This window comes from Plecotus auritus (genome assembly GCF_963455305.1).
Source record: "Plecotus auritus genome assembly, chromosome: 1".
Lineage (NCBI taxonomy): Eukaryota > Metazoa > Chordata > Mammalia > Chiroptera > Vespertilionidae > Plecotus > Plecotus auritus.
In genome coordinates, this window is record NC_137770.1 from 25,056,316 (window position 1) to 25,074,368 (window position 18,053).

Sequence of the window (18,053 nt, forward strand, 5' to 3'; positions counted from 1 at the left end):
TGGCTAGAGAGCCACGCTGCCAAGGCTGAGAGACAGGACTGACCGTGAGCAAAATGCATGGCCCAAGGCGGGGCAGAGTGTCTGGAAGCAGGTCCCAGAAGAAGTATGTGACAGAGCAACAGAGAGAAAAAGATGTGCCGTCCTGAGGTGCCAGGTTGGGTTTGTCTGTTTGATTTTCACCAGTGTCCTATATGTTGAAATACCGCCATGCTCCTGCCAAGCCGAATCTCTCCTAATGCTGCTGGGGGAAGATCACAGACCTTAAGATAAAAATAGCTGATTGTTCCTCACAGGCCCCAAGTTGTGGGGACTCTCCTGGTGGACGATGGGTTGGAGAGGAAGGTTCAGACTGATTTCGGTTTCTGAGATAAGCCCGGCCTTAGCACAATGAGGTATTGCTGGTTCATGAGCAGAAAAGGGGTTTCGCAAGAGTGGCGACTCAGCTTGTGGTCTATCATGGCCTGTGAAAGCCAGATCTCATAATATCTTACACAGAGGGATGCTGTAACATTTCTGAAAGAGCCACGAATGCAACACCCCAGAATGAAGTTTTCCCATCACCCGAAGGCTGTTGAGTGCTGAATAAGATTATGTATTGCCCTGGCCAGTGTGGGTCAGTTGGTTGATCATCATCCCGTGCACCAAAGGTTGCCAGTTCAATCCCCATCAGGGCACATACCCAGGGTTCCGGCTTGATCCCTGGTAGGGGGTATACACGATGCAGCCAATCTGACTCTCACATCAGTGTTTCTCTCTCTTTCCCTCTCCCTTCCCCTCGCTCTAAAAAAAATCAATTAAAAAAAAAAAAGAATCTGTATTAGCCATGCAAAGAGTCATCAACTAGGATTGAGCCTTTCGAACAATTCAAAGGTACCACTCTCAAGAGACGAGCACAGCTCCACAAGGGTTCTCTGTGGGAAAAGATCCCGTTCGGCCCAGGAGCCTGCATTGGGAGGACCTGCTGCAGTGACCTCTAGGGAACACTGCATCACTGGCTACGGACAGCTGGAGAAAACAAAAAACAATGAATAGCAATGCTCTTCACCACTCCAACAGCTCTCAGAGCTTTGTGGTGGTTCCAGCTTTGATCTGTTGAGTTATGTAGGTGAAGAACAAGGAGGGGTAAAGGTCTTTAAAAATTTAGAGGAATAAAGTGGCTGGAAGGAATGGAAACTGAGGAACTCTCCACTCTCTTCAATAGGACCCAAGATGAGTGACACGGTATTAAAGTGACAGAAAACACCTTCTCAGAGCCGCCAGTAGAAGTGTGTTAGAAACCAGGCATATCTGATTCTATTTCATCCTCTTTGTGTTACACTCAAAAAAACAAGACAAACTACACTGCTTTCATTCTAAATCCTTAGTTTTGTATTTTCCTTATATATATTTATTAAAAAAATGCTACTTTGATCAGTGCCACCCGTGCCACCCTCACACACGGAACTCTTCTGAGCGGTCCCCTCCGTGCAAGGCCACTGCTGGTGACAGCCAGCTGGTTTTGATCACAGCCATTCCGAATCGGATTTTCATAAGATAGATGGAGTCTTACTGCTGCTCTCTCTCTTATCAGATGAGAAACAGAGGGGGAGCGGGGGAAAGGGTCCTGAGGGAGCCGCGCAACAATCAAGGGCTGCGTGGTTCTTTCTCTGTCCCTCCACTGCTGCAATTTTCAAAGGCGTTCGCCTCGGGCACTTTTAAATGATGGTGTCTCAATTCTGTAATCATCTTTCAAGAACTTTCTCTTAAAGGGCCTTTTAGGTAAACCTAGTCTGTCAACCACACTTATGGACTCAGGAATCACATTCCCAATATGTGTCCTATGTGTGTATATACAGACGAACACACACACACACACACTGAACATCTGTGAATTTTTAGAAAGTTGGTAGAACCTAAAGCTAGATCAAGTTCATTTCTTGCTAGGGTAAGAGGTCCCCTGTACCTCTCCCTGAGATTTCTGCTCTAGCTAGATTAGATCTTCTTTGGGACCTAATTTCCATGTGTGGTAAGTCAGAAAGAAAAGACTTCTCCACCTGAGGGCTAAGTGATGTGCTATGTCCAACCCAGATGCATAAACATGCCTGTCCCTTCCCACCTCACCAAAGCAATATCTGGTCGTCAGTCTTCAAACTAAGTAATGCACCATGGCCATCTATTTGGGAGAACACAAAGCCACAATGCCACCAGTCATCCGAGGCCACAACTTGCTGTGATTTTGGTTGCAAAGACTATTTGGAGCAGCTCTACAACTCTACCTATCTCTTCTCGTTGCAGAAAACATTATGGCTCTTTAGACAGATCCATCTTTTGAACAGACATCCTAGAACACCAAGCCTTGTTTCTTTCCAGTCAATACAAATCTAAGTGGTCTAAGATCTCCCTGGGCCGTGGTCCTCACCAATATGGGCCTGTCTGCATTCAGGGCCTCTCACCTCCTCTCATCCCTCATTCATGCATTCCCTTCACAGCTGTGTGGAGAAGTCCCGTGCCTCTCCCAGAAAGCCAAACACTGCTTAAAGCAGTCACATCTGGGACAGTCACAAAAGTAAATGGGATTGGTTTTGTCCTATCCTGATCCTGTCTTCTGTATTCAACCAAGACAGAATCCAAGGAGTCACAGAACAAATACCCTGATCTCTATCATGATTTCAGGGAGAGTCAGCTGTCTTTGACTTGTCAGTGCTTAATGCTGGATGATTTATTATTAATCACACTCCTCCAGACTGTAGCACGATAGAATGCTGTCGGAGCTTTCTCTCTGTGTTCCTGGAGGAAGGTACTGCAACCTACTTCATTTCTAGTGTGCGTGCATGGCACAAGACCTGCATTCTCCCCCTTCCAACTCTTCAGATGGGGACATGCAGGTAAGCCGCTCACATGAACAAAGTAAATGGAACCCCGAGAGGTCACTGCCAACTGTGTTTCAGGCAGAGATGCTCGTGATGGTAAGTTTGGAAAGTCTGGTGTGACCTAGAGATTTCAGGGCACCACTAGGGGCATAACAAGCTCTGTCCCAGTTCTGCCAACGAAGCAGGAGGTCTGGGCCAGACTCCGGGCTATGCTTGGGCCAGGGTAAGGTAGAAGACGATGAGTTCTCCTCTCCAGAGGACCCAGCATAGACATAAGAATTCATTATCTAAAAGCAATCGCAATGGATTTGATAGAAGAGAAAGCACGACAAGAGAGAGAGGACTGGTCAAGCCTGAAGATCCTGCTTCATGTCACAGAGCTTTAAAGACCCGGCCTCTGGCTCTTCTCTACTCAGCCTGGGTTTGTTGTAGACATGACTTCACAGTGAGAGGCTCAGCAGAGCTGAGCACATGGGCCAGCAGGTAAGTCTGCGAACCAGGATAGGAGAGCCAATATCCAAGCTGAGTGGAGACAAGCCTCCTCAGCCAGCAAGCCTGAGAAACGAGCCTACCACTTTCCACAGCAAAGAGGGAGGCCGTGGGAGCGGAGTGACGCCCAAAGCCCGTGTCTGAATTCCAGCTCCACCACTACCAGAAGTGGCGGGCTAGAGCAGCTGGTTCGCGCTGGCTTGTAAAAACCAAAGGCTAAGTTTTTAGGAATTCTGCATGCAGGTTGTTAAACCTAAACGTTATTAAAGATTAGATTATAGACCTTTGCAATGAAATAAACTACATTAAAAAGGAAGGTAATGCTCAAAACTCACCGCTTCCTAAATTGTACTACATCTTACTTTAACTATGCTCTCGAAATTATTGACATCTCCTGTAGCTAGCAGTATGGTGAAAATATGATACACTCACTGGTGTGCTACTGTCCATCTCTTCCCAGCTCCGTGGTCGATGATGTCATGTTGGGAGCTTGAAACCAACCATGGTGGGAGTATTTACACCACAGAAACCGGCAAACACTACCAATGAACATGTCTCCCCCCACCAAGAGCTGGTTGTTAAATACAGTAGTCCTCCGCCCCTTATCTGCACAGGTGCCAAGACCCTCGGCGGATGCCTGAAACTGAGGGTAGTACCAAACCCCATACATACTATGTTTTTTCCTATACATACATACCTATGAAAAAGTTTGATTTATAAATTAGGCACAGTAAGAGATTAACAACTAGTAATAGAACAGAATAATTATAACAAATACTGTAATAGAAGCTATGTGAGTGTGGTCTCTCACTTTGACAACTGATCTGATAACAGAGGCAGCTACTAAGTGACTAACACGCAGGTAGTGCACACAGCATAAATATGCTGGACAAAGGGATGATTCACGTCCTAGGAGGGAGAGAGTGGGACAAAGGGAGTTTTCACCACGTTGCTCAGAACATTGTGCCATTTAAAGTTAACTGCCTTGCATGCAAAACGGAAACCCTCCCTACACGCCACGATATTTTGAATTTAATTAAAAAATCAATTTGCAATGAATATATAAAAATAAGTATATTACAATTCAGGTGTTCTTGAGTATCTTCAGTTGCAAATTCTCACGAAAAACGATTTTAAAGTTGGTCAGGGCTGCCATTTAGGGAAAACATTTCTTTTTATAGACGCGCATGGCGTGTGGGGAAGGTCCACCACTTGCGTCTACAGACGCTTATGGCGTACAATGGGTTAAAACTTACGAATTGCTTATTTCTGAAAATCTTCATTTACTATTTTGAGACCACGCTGACTATGGGTAACTGAGACCGCAGACAGCAAAACCATAAATAAGCGGGGAGGTCTGTATTTACCAGAACATCACTACTTATTAGCCACGTGACTTCTGGGAGTTACTTAACTTCACAAGCTTCAGTTTCTTCCTCTGTGAAAGGGTGATAATCAGTGCTCCTCACAGAACTGGGAGAATTAACGGAAGGACTGCAGGTAAAGCATAGCAGTGCCGGCTCCTGGTAAATACTTAAACATTCATTATCAATACCATTTCTTCAATACAAGACTGACTTCTTTTTCAAAATTCTTACTCAATATCTCACAGAGAGAACAAAGCTTAACAAAGCACAGAGACAAAAGATAGGACTACTAATCCCTGGACCAGTCCCCCCACCCCTGCCCCCATCCCACCCCATTCCTGCTGTGGATAAGTGTAAATAAAAGGTGTTCCTGTGCATGTTTGTGTCAGGGAAAGAAAGGGAGGCATGGATCTAGAAAGACCTTAGCATCTAGTCCTAGTGATTTTAAATTAAAAAAAACAACAACAAATTGATTTTAAGGAACACTATTTAATTTAAAAATTCAGTGCCTGTTAGAATCGTTTTTAGAGAGGTAAAGGAACTAGGTTTAAGAACCACTTGAAAAATCCCAGATGCTGTACTGAGCCTAAGGAAGGAATGCTAACATAATGAAACAGTCTTACTCAGCAAGAGGAAGGAATGGAGACATCAGGGTTCCAATTGATCTGTACTTAAATAATTCCTTCCACCTTCCCTTTCTCTGCATTAAAGCTGTTTAGGCTCAGAATGACTGCTATTTGCAGGAGAACGGATGAAGGATATAGTGGAAGGATTAAGCAAAGAATGAGAAAGAACCCGAAAGAGAGTTAGAAAGCCTGAAGACAGAGATGAATGGGAAGAGGGGAGAGCGAAGGCGACTGAGTGATAGCCCTCTATAGATAGCATTTTTCTAATTCCACTGACAGTCTGGCATCTCACATCTCATCCAGCCTCATTGCTTGGCTGTGTTCAGCCACTTTTACCTATTTTCCCTGTTGACATGGATAGAAAATTGAGCAATTACCCTTAAACTCGGAGCTCTCAGATCATCCAGATTGCTACACTTGCAGAATTAAGTCCCCAATTGCCCCTGGCTAGAAGGGGCTCAATTCAGCTTGTCCTTTAGGAATTAAACACTTTTTGGTTGGCCATAAGGATTTATTATTCCTAAGGTTTTGAGATAGTCGATTCTGTCAAAACTGGACCCCAGGATGCAAAGAGCACAGCCCTCTCCAGGGGGGACACGGCTTGCTCAAGTGGCACCGGGAGCTGCCAGAAGAGGTGTGACAATTCCACCCACAGTCCTGGGTTACCCCAAGATGCAATGGTTATTAGTATATGCAAGAAAGAGCTAATCCTTTTTTTAAAGCTTCTGTTTTCAAAGACTTTCCACCTTGTAAAAGGAGGAGTGGGGAATGTCCTGCCCTCAGTCTGTGATAAGGCCTGTGAAATCATTTGGCCTGGCCCTGCCAAAGCATTAGGGGTGAGTTAATTAAATGTTTGACCAAATATAGCAGGCTGACTTTTAAGGTGATAATTTTGTAAAGCCTGTGAATGATAAGTATCCAAATGGCCCTTGGCAGAAAAAAGGTTCCTCACCCCTATTCTAAAGTCATATTTTGAGGCTGACAATTTCTTTCTTAATTTGAATTAACTTTGAAAGCTGGGTCCATATCTGTGTTTTCAGAGATTGTCTCAATTTGAATACTGTTCACCTTTTCTAGAAACAAGGAATTTTTCTCCCACTGGTGTGCCTCTCAATGTTCCTCCTTAAAGTTTCACATTCTACGCAGAGTTCACACTTAAGAGCTGGATTTAGAGCTGGAAGAGACCAAACAGGCCTGGAAATGCTTCTGGGGTTAGGGAGGTGGCATGCCTTTGCACCTGCTGTTTTCTCTACCAGGGTAACCCACCCAACTTCTCCCCCCACTGCTGGCAACTCTATCTCCCTTCAAGTTGAAGCTTAAGTCACTTCATAATGGCCTTCCCTCATCACCCAATTCCAATCAGTAGACTCCATTGCAATGTGTCCTTACTTATTTGTGTGACAATTTCTTTAGTCCCTATTTCCCTAATTAGATTGAAAGCTTTATAAGGACAAGGACTGAGAATGTTTTGTTCACCATCATATCCCCAGTGCCCAGCCTTATGCATTATACACAATAGGTATTCAAGAAAAGGTGGTTAAATGAATGAATAAATGAATGAATGAATTGCCCAAAGTCACTTGCAGAGATTGGGCTCAATCCTATTTAGAGCTGACGTGTTTCTCTAAACAGGGGTCCTCAAACTTTTTAAACAGGGGGCCAGTTCACTGTCCCTCAGACCGTTCGAGGGCCGGACTACAGTTTAAAAAAAAAACTATGAATAAATTCCTATGCGCACTGCAGGCCCGGGATGAGTCAGCTGCTAAGCAGGACAGGCAGCGGCATCCGGCGGGCAGGATAAATGTCCTCGGCGGGCCGCAAGTGGCCCGCGGGCCGTAGTTTGAGTACGCCTGCACAACCTTCCATGACAGAAGAGGTCTAAAAGTTTTAGAGCAAATCAGAAACTTGATTCCAAGAATACAAATGGATGATTATGTCACTAAAAGATTGTCATCTAAGTAGGAAAAATCAGTTTTGCCATCCCACAATTTGGAGATCCTGAGGTCATTTTGGATTTGGGCTGTCCATCATTCTTAGCTGTTCTCCATAACCGTGAATCCCAACTTCCCTGAAGCATTGTGTTAGCTCTGGCCGATTCTACCTCGAATCAGCAGTCTTCAAACTTCATTAAAGGCTGTTTATGTGGGGACACTGAATATGTGCAGTTGAGAATGGACCAGCATCAAGGCTTAACTCTGCAGAATGGGCTTCTCTTCTAATTACCATGAATTCTTTATTCCTTCTCCACATGGAGTCTCCCATTATGCCAGGCAACTTGCCTGCAAGGCCTTTCGCTTTCTTTGCTACCTAAACAAGTCTATCCATCCTTTAGGACCCAGAGCAAATTCTTCCTCAAGTGCCCTCAGCCCGCTGGGATCACTTCCTCTTCTGAACTCAGGGCCCTTAATAATGCCAACCACCCACAGCAACCACCATTTGCTGCCTTGGCCATCCATTATACTGTTGTCTCAGCTGACTAACTCCTGTAATGCCTTTCATCTCATAGTTCTGCGTTCCTTTAGAGCAGAACCCTATATAGTCCTCTAAAGCAGCAGTCGCCAACCGGTGGTCTGCGGACCACTGGTGGTCTGTGAGGTCCGGAAGGTTGGTGACCGCTATTCTAAAGGACTTGCAAATCATTCCCAAAGGCCTAATCCAATTGGCAGATGCACTTTGTTCTGTTTATGAAGTGATTTTTTAAAAATTCTGTCATTTTTTGAAATACGAATTTGAAAACATTTAGGCCGTGCCATCGCCTGTGTGGGTTCACCACAGGCCCCACCATCCTTCAGCGTCGTACCCTTCTGCTGGTGCGTGTGATTATATTACCTGCCTGGTCTCCACAGGCACTTGGGCTTGTAGCGGTGATGTTCTTGCAAACAGTTCCCATGCAACACATTCTGCTAGATCCCCAAACCACCTCTAACGATCCCTCACTCTCCGTTTCTCATTCTAAAACACACTTATCTTAAAAGTTCCTCTCTTTTTCTACTTTTCTCCTCTCTTCCCTTGGAAGCCTAAGGCATCAATAGAGAAAAGAAGTGCTTCTCTTCTCTCCCTAGGCATCTTCCCCGGGTGCCAAGAGTGAAGCGAGGGAGGCTGAATGCTGAGAAACACATCGAGAGACATGGCTCTGCAGGTTTTCTATAAAAGAAGGGGAGGGAAGGAGGGAAGACATCTCACTGGATCAGAAGCTCCTGGAGCACAAGAACTATCTTGCCACCATCTCCAGCATCCGGAGCAGCATGGCCACAGGAGACACTGTATAGACACCTGCTGGCTGTCTTCCCGAAGGCCGAGGGTGGAAGGCCAGCTGCCTGGGGGGAGCCCTGGACTTTAGACACTCGCTTTTATTCCCTGAGGTTCATCTTCTCCTTTGAGATTGCTTGCCAATCACCCACCCCTACCAAGTACAAGGAAAATAGCTCCTTCCCAGGGATAATGCTCTTAGCAATGACGACCTCAAAGAACCTGGATGTGATTTTCTTAAGGGAACCATTAAGTTCCCTTACAGGTGCCCACATATCTGTTAATGTCACTGCTGAATGAGTGGCCAGGGGTGACTCAGGGCGATCACTCATGGAGCCTCCCCACCCATTGGTTATTCTAAGTTCAAAGGAGCTGCCTTCACTAGCCAACCAAGTAATTCTCTGAGCAAAGATAATTCCAGAAACTAGTTATATGTAACATATGATTCCTACTGCATAATGGATTCTAAACATTCCCATACAGTGAAATGGACTAAGTCAAGTGTGAAGTGTAACATATGAACTGATTTTCCATTAAAGGACTCAGGCATAACTGCACGGACAAGAGATTTATGCCTGGAAGAGGCATTCCCTCCTAGAAGGTAAAATCAAGTGCACGCTCTGACAAGAAGGCTTTTATGCTTCAAACCTCCAGAGCCAAAATAAAGGCCAAATCACAAATTTCACATTGTAAGTTTATGACAAGGAAAAAAAATACTAGGGGTATTCTCTGAAAATAGATATCTTTCTTCTTTCCTTTCTTAACGAAATTCAATTAAGCATTCTATCAATCAAGATGGGTGCTCTATAGTACAAATCTGGGAGCTAACACTAATACACCTACCTGTGGAAGGAGATGCCACCATAGCTGGGGGTCATATCACTTTGTTACAGCCCTGAAGCCAAGAGCAAGGACACTGGGGTTAAGATCTATATTCAAGTCCTGGTCTGGGCTGTGCAGCACTGGTGGTAGAGTGGTGAGCACAGCGGCCTTCCGACCTTGCTGTCATTTACAAGTTGTGTGGCCTTGGGCCAGGTTACCTTTCTTTGCCTCAATCTGCACATGTTTAATATGGGAGATAAAAAATAATCAAAATGTCCTTTAACAGGTGAATAACCAAAATGTGGCATGCCCATACAATGATTGTAACCAATAAAAATGAACAGGCCAATGATATATGCAATAACCTGGATGAATCTCACAATCATTACAAGTGAACAAAGCCAGACACAAAAGCATACATATATATGATTTAATTTATATAAAATTCCAGAAAATGCAGACCACTCTATCATGACCAAAAAACAGGTCAGTAGTTGCCTGAGGACAGGGGTAGAGGAAGGATAGACTGGAAAGTGACATGAAAGACTTTCGGGGGTGATGAAAGTGTTCTATATACTGATTGTGGAGGTGATTTCACGGGACATATTCATATGTCAAAATTCAAACTGTGCACGCACTTTAAATGAAAGGCACTTTATTATATGTAAATTAGACCTCAATATAGTTGATTTTAAAACACTTTCCCATAGATTTGTTTTGAGAATTAGTGAGAGAAAAAATGGTGAACTATTAGGCTTAGTAGCTGGTACATGGTCAATGTTTGGTAATGAATGGTGATGGCAGTGATGCTGTGGACACCATGGCATCAGAGCAGAGTGTTCTCTTCGGAGTCAGAAGACCAGAGTTCCCCTCTGAGCTACTTTGTATAATCATCTCTAGGCCTCAATTTCTTAATCTGTCAAATGATAGGTTAGGACAAGACAGACTACACAGCTGCTTAAAGCTACAACAATTTGATTCTAACCGATGGCAGCCAGCACAACCTTCTAATAATATGCATTTATGATGTGTGTAAACCGTAGTATTCAGAAGGTTTTGCTGTAACATTCAACAGTTACTCCTTGAAATGTATCATTTTTCACACACTCAAAAAAATGGAGGAAGTAGGATTTCAGAAGTCCTTTGAAGGGAGTTGGGAAAAGGTGCAAGGAAAGGTGTGGACAGGAGAAGAATACCAGTTGAGTAAACCTTCTGTAACCATGAATTTAATAAGCATCTCAGAGTTATCAGCTTCGTAATTTCCATGTGCACTGCTCCCCAACCGCTTAACAGCTTTGTTAATGTCTGGCAGGGGCCCTGCCGCCTTGAGTCCTTTGGCACATCCTCCTGGATGGTGCCCCTGCTCCCCTAAGCAACCAATGCTGTAGCAACAGGCAAGTTGTGAGGAGGGGCAGAGCAAAAGCGTGGCCAGCAGCCACCAATCACCAAGCCACCACAGGGCCCAGTTAACACTGCAGAGGACATCCTAGGTACAGATCTGAGAGAACAGATTTTGGGAACAGAAATTCAGAACTCAATGGGAATGATTAGTGGGTGGAGAAGCGACGAGGAGTTCAGTGAGTAGAGCTAAGGACAAATATCTGGCAAAAAGAAATGAGCTTATCAATAAGAGATCACAGGATAGCAAAGAAAAAATGCTGAAGAATGACGAGAGATGCTCATAAGCTCTTAACAAATCCGAGAGGGTAGACTGAATTTCTGACTTCCAGTGACTGCCTTAAACCCCTTTGGAATGAGATGAGGCAGAAGAACTTTTCACACAATCCTTTCCTCTCCAGTTCTGAGTCCTGGCTTTACTAGCAGAGGTGCTACACCAGGGTTGTCAAACTTCAGTCTGCAAAATAATCATTCAGGGAGCTTATTGAAATTCATGCACATTCCCGGGCCCCAACTTTGTGGGTGGCCTGGGAATCTGCATGTTAAACATCATCCCAGAATATTTCATAAATGTCCTATATGACCCTTGCCCCAATCCTGTGAGTAGCTCTAAAACACAGGTAATCATCCAAGTTTTACTGATTTAATTCTCTCCTTCACGTTGGCGTTGCATGCAAAGGTTAGTTAGTACAAGGCTGTGGGACTCCTCGTCTAGTCTAGAGAGTGTAACTGGTACTAGACTTGCTTTCCTGCTGGAAACAATTAGAAAACTGGAAATATATAAGGTACGACTGTTTTCAGACAGTGGGCAAGGTAGAACAGGATTGTGATCCCCGAGAGAAGGGAGCCCTGCAGTCACCCTGGCTTTCTGCCTAGAGGTACTGCCTGGATGCTGGCACAGCGAGGTGGAACCCCTCCGTGGAGCATGGAGGTCTTGCTGAGTTAAGGAGACAGAGGTCAAAGTTTAGGGGGCTAAGGTGGCTGGAATTTGAGAAGCAGGATGTGAGAAAGGGGAACTATGCAGGAAAAGAGATCCACAAATCTAGATGGACTGCATACTAAGCTGTGCATGTACAGGGTCAACCTCCACAAGGCTGGGCAGAGAGTTACGACAACGTATGAGCCAGCGATCCCCACAGCTGACACAGAACTGCCAGAGGAACAGCTCCGCCCAGGCCGGTGGAGAGTCCCTGTGGAACAAGCAGGCACTCAGCAGAGACACCTGAGTGTCTTACTGTTTAGGGCTAACTCCAGACTTGCATTGATAAAGCTTAAAAACAATTCTCAAAATTGTTGAGAACCGCTAGCAGGGTCGCCTAAGACCATCGGAAAATACAGATATTTACATTACGATTCATAACAGTAGCAAAATTACAGTTATGAAGTAGCAACGAAAATAATTTTATGGTTGGGGGTCACCACAAGATGAGGAACTGTATTAAAGGGTCGCGGCATTAGAAAGGTTGAGAACCACTGATCTAGACACTCAAGCTAGTAACATTCATAATGGCCAGTAGCCAAGTGACAAGCTACTAATCAAGCAGAAAAATATAACTTGTAACCAAAAGAAAAATAAGTCAATAGAAACAGACTCAGAAAAGATAGAGATGATAGAATTAACAGAAAAGGACTTTAAAGCATTTACTAAAAAGGTTGCTATCAAGGAAAAATAAAAACATGAATAATATAAGGAGATAAATGGAAGATACATATGAAGCGAGAGAGAGAACTGAGAGGAGCTTCTAGAGCAGAAAAACACAATGTCTAAAACAACAAATTCACTGGATGGGCTTAAGAGCAGATTAGACAATATAGAAGTAAAGATCAGTTACATAGCCACAGAAAACTATCCAAACTGAAGCAAAGTTTAAAACAGTTTAGAAAAAAAACCAGAGCCTCAAGACCTGTGTGGCAATTTCAACTGATATAACCCACATACACGTAACCGGAGTCCCAGAAGGAGTGAGGGGGAAAAAATATACTCAGAGAAATAATGACTAAAATTCTCTGAATCTGATGAAAACAATAAATCGACAGACTCAAGAGGTTCAAGTAGATAAGCACAAAGTAAGCCACACCAAGGCATATCATAACCAAATTGCTGAAAATAAAAGATAAAAATAAATAAATCTTAAAAGCAGCCTGAGAAGAAAAAGACACTGCGTGCCGGGAAACAAAGATGAGAAGTACCACTGACTTCTCCTCAAAAACAATGCAAACCAGAAAACAAGTAACATTAGTGCTAAAAAGGGGAAAAGTTGTCAGCCTAGAATTCTGTATCAGGTGAAAAGACATTTTCAGACAAGCAAGGCTGGGAGAATTTGTTGCCAGAGGACCGGCTCTACAAAAAACGTTAAATGAAGTTTTTCAGGCACAAGGAAAATAATACCAGATGGAAACTGAGTTCTACACAAAGGAATAGAGTGTGGCAATGGTAAATATATGGGTTTTTAAAAAAAGGCTTTGATAACCTAGCCCCAAATATAACCTCCTCTCTAGTAAGTTTCTTATAAAGAGCTACACACAGACGTTATCTTTTCTCTTGAGTCTGAACACGGGCCTTAGCTGTGCCACGGCTACTGGCCTACTTAGTGCTGTTTCTCCTTCGCTGGCCAGGCCAGCCATTAACTGACTACTATGCATAGTGCACTGAAGATGCAAAGACAAATAAGACGTGGTGTCTGCTGTCAAGGAATTTAGAGCCCAAAGGGAAGAACATTCAAGCCAAAAAAAAAACTAAGAGTGACAGGGGAGAAACCAAGACGGCGGCATAGGTAAACACCTAAACTGCTGCCTTGCACAACAATTTAAAAACTACAACTAAAAGACAAAACGGACATCATCCAGAACCCCAGGAAGGCTGTCTGAGTGGAAATTCTACAACTAGAAGGAAAAAGAAAAGCACACTGAGACTCAGAGGAGCTGCAGGAGGCAGAGGTACTGAGGCATGCGCGCGCGTGTGTGGAGAGGGCGGGCAACTGAGTGTGCGGCTGGCTTTCTCCAGCAGGAGGGAGACAAAAGCTCCCAAATGCGCTGAACTCCAGTTCCGGGCGAGACTCTGGGGACCCAGACTCATTCGGGGAGAAACTGGACTGTCTGGCAGCGGGCGGAACTTGAGGGCAGCTTTCTCTCAGAGGTGCTTGCAGCAATTACCACGGGACACTGAGACACAGGGGCCTATTAGGGCAGGGCTGACGGGAAAGCAATGCTGTCTGCTCCGCCCTGAGACTCCACCCCATCCAAGCTGAGCACAGAGGCTTTTGCAAGTCTTGTCTCATAAGGGCGTCTCCAGAACAGAAGTTCTCCCAGCTCAGACACAGCTGATCCTCACAGCCAATTGGCCTGGAGGTCAATTCCTCCCAGTGATACCAACAACAATCAAGGCTTAACTACAACAAGACTGTGCACACAGCCCACAAAGGAGTGCACCAAGAGTGTCCACCTCAGGTTAACTGGGGAGGCTGAGCCACTGGGCCCTATAGGACACCTAGCACACAAAGCCACTCTATCAACTCAGGGAAGCAGCCAAAATGCGGAGACAAGAAACAGATCACAAATGAAAGAAATGGAGGAAAACAAACGACTGGATACAGAGTTCAAAACTACAATTATAAGGTTTTTCAAGAATTTCCTAGAAAAGGCCGATAAATTTAGCGAGACCCTCGAGGATATGAAAAAGGAGCAACTAGAAATTAAGCATACACTGACTGAAATAAAAAATATTATACAGAGACCTAACAGCAGACTAGAGGAACGTAAGAATCAAGTCAAAGATTTGAAATACAAAGAAGCAAAAAACACTCAACCGGAAAAGCAAAAAGAAAAAAGAATCCAAAAAGTTGAAGATAGTGTAAGAAGCCTCTGGGACAACTTTAAGCGTACTAACATCAGAATTATGGGGGTGACAGAAGAAGAGAGAGAGCAAGATACTGAAAACCTATTTGAAGAAATAATGACTGAAAACTTCCCCAACCTGGTGAAAGAAATAGACTTACAAGTCCAGGAAGCACAGAGAACCCCAAACAAAAGGAATCCAAAGAGGACCACACCAAGACACATCATAATTAAAATGCCAAGAGCAAAAGACAAAAAGAGAATATTAAAAGCAGCAAGAGAAAAACAGTTAGTTACCTACAAGGGAGCACCCATACGACTGTCAGCGGATTTCTCAACAGAAACTATGCAGGCCAGACAGGAGTGGCAAGAAATATTCAAAGTGCCAAAACCGGTTTGGCTCAGTGGATAGAGCGTCAGCCTGTGGACTGAAGGGTCCCAGGTTCGATTCCGGTCAAGGGCATGTAACTTGGTTGTGGGCACATCCCCAGTGGGAGGTGTGCAGGAGGCAGCTGGTCGATGTTTCTCTCTCATCGATGTTTCTGACTATCTATCACTCTTCCTTCCTCTCTGTAAAAAATCAATAAAATATATTAAAAAAAAAAAAAAGAAAGAAATATTCAAAGTGATGAATAGCAAGAACCTACAACCAAGATTACTCTACCCAGCAAAGCTATCATTCAGAAATGAAGGGCAGATAAAGAGCTTCACAGATAAGAAAAAGCTAAAGGAGTTCATCACCGCCAAACCAGTATTTTATGAAATGCTGAAAGGTATTCTTTAAGAAGAGGAAGAAGAAAAAGGTAAAGATAAAAATTATGAACAACAAATACATATCTATCAACAAGTGAATCTAAAAATCAAGTGAATAAAAAACCTGATGAACAGAATAAACTGGTGAATATAATAGAATCAGGGGTATAGAAAGGGAGTGGACTGACAATTCTCAGGTGGAAAGGAGTGTGGGGGGTGGGGGAAGAGACTGGACAAAAATCGTACATCTATGGATGAGGACAGTGCGGGGGTGGGTAAGGGCACAGAGTGGGGTGGGAACTGGGTGGAGGGGAGCTATGGAGGAAAAAAGAGGAACAATTGTAATAATCTGAACAATAAAGATTTATTAAATTTTAAAAAAAACTAAGTGTGACAGTCACTTAGCTCTGTGACTATGGGCAGCTTACTTGACCTCTGTCCTTTAGTTCCCTCAACTAAAAAACGGGGATAATGACATTACTATCTCATAGGGTTGTTGTGGAGATTAAATGCTCTAACATCTATAAACTGGTAGACCAGTGCCTGATGTATAATTAACACCTAACAAACATTAGCCATTGCTGCTGCTGTTAATGTTGCCCAGGAGGTTGTAGGAGCACAGCGAAAGATCAACCAATGAATGTGAATGTGTACATGCGTAACCTAGGAATACGGACAATAGGGTGGTGAAGGCCTGGGGTGGGTGTGGGGACAGGATGGGAGAGGTCAATGGGAGAAGAAGGGGACATAGGTAATACTGTCAACAATAAAGATTTTTTTTTAAAAAAGAACATTTATAACTCAATAATAGAAAGACAAGTAACTGTTTTTTAAATGGAGAAAAAAAAGGACATGAGTCAGGAAGTGGATGGAAAGGGAAGGCATGGCAGAGGAGGTGATGCTTCAGCTGATTTTTGAAGGACGAGGAGGGTTGGTAGATGAAGAAGGGGTGAGCCCTAGCTGGTTTGGCTCAGTGAATAGAGCGTCAGCCTGAGGACTGAAGGGTCCTGGGTTCATGTCCAGCCAAGGGCACATGCCTGGGTTACGGGCTGGATCCCCAGTAGGGAGCGTGCAGGAGGCAGCCGATCAATGATTCTCTCTCATCACTGATGTTTCTATCTCTCTCTCCCTTTCCCTTCCTCTCTGGAATCAATAAAAAATATATATTAAAAAAAAAAGGGGGGGGGGTGAGGTACTCTGGGCAGAGGAGTAGCACTTAGAGCAACCGGTGCCTTAGCTGCAGTGCAGGAAATGCCTCGGGGGCTCTGGGACATCTCCGGAAGCCCTTCAGACTTCCTCCAAGAACGTCTTACCTCCTCCGTCATCTGATCCATCCAGGCTTTTCGGTCTGAGGCGATGACTGCGCCCAAAAAGGAAGGAAAGTAGCAAATGAGTTTTAAGCACAGAAAGAAACAACCCAAATTTGTACTGTATCCATTCTTTCTCCTAGATGAAAAGGTCTCTGGATCCACTCTCCTCCAACTTGCTCAAACCTAACTGAGCACCTGGGTCTGCCACGTATGGCTGCCCAAGCTGGTACTGCATCATTGCATGGGGTAGCGTCACACAGACTATGATATGAATGCTCTCCTACCTCCGAGGTGCGAAATTTGATGGCCCTGACTTTACACTCCACCTTCACCTGGAAACTTTTAAAAAATGTAAGTCTTAGGAGAAGGTGAGGCTTAGAAACTGGCACTGCCTCTGCCCATCTGTATCAATACAGCAGAACCCATGGGTCAGAACTCTGATACTTAGACACATAATTCTAAAAACCACAGGGTGGGAGGTGTGACAGGCTACCAATGCCAAAGCCCAGGCCTTCAGTGGAAGACGCTGCATTAATCAAACCCTTGATTCAGGAAGCATGACCCCAGCCCAGCCCAAAGCCAGATTCATAATGCCTATTTTTGAATGCTGCTCAACAAAGACTGCACTGTCGACAAAGATCCCCATAGGGTGCCATAAGAATACGGCAAACATACTCTTCCACGTCTTCAAAGGCCCTCCTTCCTGACCTGAAAAAAAGAAAGAGAAGGGTTATGAGAATCTACTAGTCTCATGCATTGGCAGAGTATGTTGGATGGGGGTTTCAAAAGTGGATGCAAATGCGTATATCCCAGCTGCTTTATTTGTCTGGATTCCTCTTTACAGACCAAGGCTCATACGCATCATGAGGGAATTATAGACACTGCGATGCCTTCTTATAACCTTAGTTCAGCATGTCTCCAAATTAAATGACTGAGTTTAAATGCAGGCTGAGTGAGCTCAAAAGTTAAATGAATATAGATGATATGACATCCTCCTCTCTTTCAGCAAGTACTGACCAATTTATTGAGCACTTTTTAGGACTGAGGCCTTGGGTCCTAGTTGGAGCTATTGTGTTAACATGTGCAGCTTCCTACGAACAGAAAGGGATGAGCTAGCCATGCAGGGAGGCTGCAGGCTCAGGGCCCGTCTTTCTGTATCCTCCACGTGAAGGACCAGAAGCCCTGTGAGTGATGCTGGCGAGTAGTGCCCTCAGATATTCTGTGGGAACAGGAAGCCTGTCACACTTGTCTAAGATGCTGGTTCTCAAACTTGACTGTGCATGAGAACCACTGGGAAACCTGACAGACAGGCCGACAATTGGACGTGCTGGACCTGGCAGCAGAGATGTCTGGATC

At 44.3% G+C, this 18,053-nt stretch overlaps 1 protein-coding gene across 2 annotated transcripts in view; it reads right to left on the reverse strand.

Annotated features, from left to right (window-relative positions):
* Positions 1-18,053, reverse strand: part of IFT43 (intraflagellar transport 43) — an 86,014-nt gene that overhangs the window by 9,333 nt on the left and 58,628 nt on the right. For both annotated transcript variants that reach the window (XM_080649515.1, XM_080649516.1), the window contains 2 exons: positions 17,373-17,405; positions 16,701-16,747 (listed from right to left, as the gene is read on the reverse strand). In XM_080649515.1, the coding sequence (XP_080505641.1) occupies positions 16,701-16,747; positions 17,373-17,405 (80 nt within the window). The remainder of the gene's footprint in view (positions 1-16,700; positions 16,748-17,372; positions 17,406-18,053) is intronic.